This window comes from Lactuca sativa, chromosome 6, assembly GCF_002870075.4.
Source record: "Lactuca sativa cultivar Salinas chromosome 6, Lsat_Salinas_v11, whole genome shotgun sequence".
Taxonomy (NCBI): Eukaryota; Viridiplantae; Streptophyta; class Magnoliopsida; order Asterales; family Asteraceae; genus Lactuca; species Lactuca sativa.
In genome coordinates, this window is record NC_056628.2 from 29097965 (window position 1) to 29103679 (window position 5715).

Sequence of the window (5715 nt, forward strand, 5' to 3'; positions counted from 1 at the left end):
TTCGACCGCAAAGTGAACCAATTTCTATATTTTTCATGTTTTTTCCTATTTCTACACATACATACATATATAAATCATGAATTTGATGTTTACAAGTTCAACATTAAAAAAAATATAAAAATAAGTTGTAGATAAATTCAAATACATTAAAATAACACATAACCATAAGTTTTGTGTTTTACATTAATCCATATATGTTAAAAAGAAAATAAAGTATAATGCCGAAACTAAATATGGTTTTGGATGAATAACAACACATCAAAAAAACTTTATAACATTTACCATATGTTTTTATTTTGAAAAAACTAAATAGATATGAAAAAAATAACCAATGTTTATTATGTAAATAGTTCATTTTCATGTTTTTTATTCGGTTTCATCGGTTTATTTTGACCGGTTCAACCGGGTTTCTCAAAAAACCGGTCGGTTCAATTCGGTTTAGAAATTAATGTAAAACCGATGATAGTTGAATCTCTCCTTCTCCGGTTCCTGGTCCAACCTGTTCGACTGGCTGATATATATATATATATATATATATATATATATATATATATATATATATATATATATATATATATATATATATATATATATATATATATATATATATATATATATATATATATATATATATATATATATATATGCCAAACAACTTTTACACAAGCTTACAAAAGTTACAACGTGTTGTCACAAACTTACAGTACACTTCCATTCTCTTATCTTGCGAATCCAATTGCTATTCAAAAAAATTATTGTTAAAGTTCATTTTACCCGGGAATTTTAAAACTTGTATGCTATTATATATGGTTTTTGTTAAAAAATAAACCAACGGCGTTCTAAAGAAGATCATAAAATACTATCCGACGTTTCTCAAATAACCTTTTTATTTATAAAAGTATCCCTCATTCTTAGTGAAATTAAAATATGCAATAATTAAAGTTGTCTGCGATAAACAAGATGACAAAAGATTTAGCTGTCAAATGTGTAACGTCTACGTTACATTCGCCCTTTAAATAGGGTACACTCTTCACTTCTACAGGTCACCTTACCATTGATATCAAACCCTAGCAGCTAAATTCATTCTCTAGCTAGCCATGGCAACTAACTCCATTGCTTGCAGTATCTTCATCTTCTTCCTCATCTGCAACATCACATTCTCCAATGCTTGTGGTTCATGCACACCCTCGACGCCACTACCACCAAAAGGCCCCCCAGCAAACCCCTTTTGTCCTCGGGACACTCTGAAGCTTGGAGTTTGCGCCGACGTTCTTGGTCTGGTCAATGTAGTCGTCGGATCTCCAGCATCTAGCAAGTGTTGCGCGTTGCTTGAGGGTTTGGTTGATCTTGAAGTTGCAGCTTGTCTTTGCACAGCCATTAAAGCTAATGTGTTGGGAATCAACCTCAATGTCCCAATCTCTTTAAGCTTGTTAGTTAGTGCATGTGGCAAGACCCTCCCACCAGGGTTCAAATGCGAATGAGCACATGAGATCTATCGATCCATTTTCATATAAGGTTATAACACCGTTGTTTAATTCATTCTTCATTTTTATTTTATCTTAAAATGAAAATGAAATGGATTAAACAAAATGGGTTGCATTTTTTTAACGTTTAAATTGTGAATTTGTCAATGGGGTTCTTAAATAGGGTTTTCTTTTGTCATAAGCATTGTGGTTTGTTTTATTCCTCTGGATTTTGTCGTATGTATGTTTGATTTGGTGTCAATAAGTAGGCAATAATTATTGCCTAAGTGTGATATGATTTTGTTATTTATTTACCATGATTTTATTAACTTTGAAAGCAATTGTATATTCGATTGAATTTTGCATGTGTATATTCGTACTCTATAATGGTATAATTAATGTGATTGTGATGTGTTGAATATTTTAAATTTTTTATTATAAAAGATGGATTCTGGCGGTGGAAACGATTTGCTCTTCACTGATTTCCATTAGATGTTCCTATATGGTTATATGTAACAACATGTATAAACGAGTAAAAAAAGAAGTTTAAGGAGAGTTCTATTATGGTTTTAAATCTATTTAAAGATCATTGGTTTAGTGTACACTTTCGGATTAAAGTGTTATATATAGTATGAAACTATGAAATTTCTTTTTATTTCAAAAATCAATAAATGAATTTTTTTGCTCGGTGAAAAATGAGTAACCTAAAAACTCGGTCAAAATGGTAAATTCAAACTTTACTCTTTGAGATAATTAACTCTCCATTTTTAATCTCACTGCTCATCTGGATCTTCCCAAGTATAAGTAGAGACTTTTTTCGAGATCTTTTCATTTTCACTTTTCGGGAGAGCAGAAAATTACAGCAAAAGAAAGTTGAGAGGAATCAATCGATCAAAATAGTAGTGCACTACAAGAAACCGGAGTATTACCAGCGACATGGGTCAATAGCGGCGACATGTAATTGACACCTTACATGTCATCGCTATTGCCCCGTGTCGCCGCTAAAGGGATCGCCGGTAATACTCGCAAACGACGATCCGCGTCAAATTACCCCATCCGTCCGATTTGTTTTCAATCCAACGGCTGTACAGGAAAGCGACGACACGTAGTATTAGCGGCGACAACAAGCGTATTAACGACAAAGCAATATCGGCGGCGTACTTGCAGCGACATATCACCACTAAAGGTATTAGCGGCGACACGCCTAACCTTTAGCGGCAACATGTGTCTAAATTGTTTCTTGACAGTAGGACGAATTACTGATTTCACAAAATACTAGAAAACACCATGCTAAAAATTATTCAAGTGAACTATTTTATTATGATTCCTTAAAATTAATGATTAGCTGGCCGAGGAAAAAGACAGTGATGTCTAAATTGGTTAAAAACAGACGTTGGGATTTTCTTTAATATATATATATATATATATATATATATATATATATATATATATATATATATATATATATATATATATATATATATATATATATATATATATACTAATAAAATAGTAGTCATTTTACCAAGTGTCATAATATTAGAACTCCTAATTAATATGATGTCACTTGTTATTCTATTAATTCTCCATTTTAAATTCATTAAACTTCCTAATTAATGTAATGTTATTTGTCAATCTATTTATTTATTATTTTAAATTTTAAATTTTATATTATTGTTTTCATTAGTGCACAAATAAAAATGGTCTAATATATATGATAAATTAATTACACATATTTATTTGAATCAATAATTATAATTTTACATAACTAATAAAAAAATCTCTTAATTAATAATGTATTTAAAATTTTATATAAAATAATTGATTAACAATTTTGAATTTTTTACTATAAATATTTAATTAATTTTGTAACCGTGGTTTCCACGCGTTATAAACTAGTATATATATATATATATATATATATATATATATATATATATATATTTATATATATATATATATATATATATATATATATATATATATATATATATATATATATATATATATATGGTGAAGCTCACTTTGTGCAATAATATGTTTTGATAAAAAGACATTTTTAACTAAATATTTTGTTATCGATACTTTGGATGAAATGAGTTAGCCATGGTGTATCATTTAGAAAAATGTTTACACTCAGGAGCGGAGTGTAAATGAGTTTGTCATCATGTTTGGAAATCACTTTCTAAAATCTGTAATTCGATCCTTATTTCTAGCGTGATGAGAATTGTTATCGAGATTTGAGAAAACAAAGTTTGATTTGAGTAATTGAAGATTTAGAACACAAAGAGTAAATATTAATTAGATCTCATATTGATAAAGAGTGATTACAAAATAAGCAGAAAAGAGATATCTGTTACGAAAAGTCTCTCTCTACTTCTAACCTCAGTCCCTATTTATAGGGAACATGAGTGTACAAAAAATATACTAAGTCTAGACATTTTCTCTTCGCTTAAAAATGACTTAGTAAAATAATCAATAAAATGCGAAACTATACAAAACACTATATTCGACTTTTACAATTTTACATCTACATTCTCCCCCTTTGTAAACAGTCGAAGCTATTCATCCCATAAGCTTTTGAACAGCTGAGTGAATTGTCTTTCGCACTTCTCCATACCAGGAGATCACCTTCTTGAGATCTTTCTTGTCTCCTTCATTGTTCTTCTTGCAATTGTTCATACGAACAATAAAGTGCGTATATTGCGAAGAATTATATCTTTCAATCTCAGAGACTTTAAACAAGAACTTCTTAGGTTTCCCTTTTGTATCTCTTCCAGAAAACACCATGCCGAACGGTTTCAGGCATATTTCCCCAACAACATATTTCGATAATGCTGATTGAGATAAAGATTCTTCCTAAGGAACGTTCACTTCTCTTCCCAACACATTAGCCAGTTCTTCATCTGTAAGAGCCAAACAATCGAAGTAGTTGTCGATGAATGTCTTCACATGTGCGAAACCTATCTTGAACACTTCAGTCTCAGAGCCTTTGAGATTATTTTCTTCCATATGCTTCAAAATCAAAGCCACTTGAATTAAATCATTGCAGTTCATCAAAGGAAAACCAGCTACCATGAAGTCATACTGCTTGTTGTCTGCTCGGATAACAAAATAACGAAAATTTTGAAGCATGTCTTCAAACAATACATCTTTCTTGATTGTCAGCACCTTTTTTATCTTCATTAACGACCAAACTTCATCTGGATTCTTCCCCAAGACAGCATGAAATCTGATTTTCATGTGTGTATAATCATCAGGATTATCAAACTTCTCACTAATCTTGTACTGAGCAGTGATGAATAGCATTTCATTTATTGGAAAACCCAGTTGACAATTGTCTGAATTCGCAATATCATAACTTCTTTTTGGCTTCTTCTCGAATTCGTACATTTCCCTCCCAACAACTTTTGACTCTATAGTTTCGTAAGAGTAAAGCTTCGCAGGATCTCCTTTGTTCATCGTGGGAGGATCACTTGCCCTCTGCCTCATGATGCTTTGTACTTGCCTCATTCTTTCCAACTCTGCTTCAGCCTCAGCTTTTTTCTCATCCTTTGATTTTTCATATAAAATCCCTTTTCTTTTTCCCACCATATTTGTTTGAGGTTTTGAACTTGAACCTCCTTCTTTTTCTCCAATAACGATTCCTTTGGCAATCGTTTTTGTGGTTACTGTGGTTGAGGAAATTGGCTTCGTAAGTATGGAAAGAGTAGTTATAAGCTGAGTAGATATAACTTTCCCAACTGTTTTCGCATCCTCTTCTTTACTTAAACTCTTCTTTCCCCCTTGCACCCCTGTGAAAGCAGGTGGGGCACTCCTTGGTAGTAAAGAAGTAAAATTGGCGAGTGGAGCAAGAGCTTTCTGAATTGCTTGTTCTAAAGTATTAATCTTTAGAGACAAGAACTCAGGAGTGAGAATTTGGGTAGTTGAAGATTGCGAAACCACCATTTTAAGCTCAGACACCAACTTGGTTAGCTGATCAAGCTTCTCCTTTGTTTCTTCATTATGGGCTTCAGAATTAGGAACATCAACAAACTTTTGTACTCTTGAAGAAACCTCCGCAATCTGCTTTTGAACTTCAGCATGTTGAGTATGAATATCCTGAAGCTCCTTCGCAAGTTCAGATTTCAACTCTTGAAGCTTATAGTTGACATCTTCCCGAACTTTCTTCACATCTTGTACAAAAAGAACATGACGTTCTTTTGCAGCAGCTTTCAAATCCTTGACCACTGAAGAAAAATTGCTCCCTTGT

General features: G+C 31.9%; 1 protein-coding gene across 1 annotated transcript; it reads left to right on the forward strand.

The window, feature by feature from the left end:
• The first annotated feature begins 1024 nt into the window (after positions 1 to 1024).
• Positions 1025 to 1792, forward strand: LOC111883128 (14 kDa proline-rich protein DC2.15). Its single transcript, XM_023879486.3, has one exon. It carries the CDS (start codon positions 1098 to 1100, stop codon positions 1479 to 1481), a length of 384 nt encoding a protein of 127 aa, XP_023735254.1. The 5' UTR covers positions 1025 to 1097; the 3' UTR covers positions 1482 to 1792.
• The last annotated feature ends 3923 nt before the right edge of the window (positions 1793 to 5715 follow it).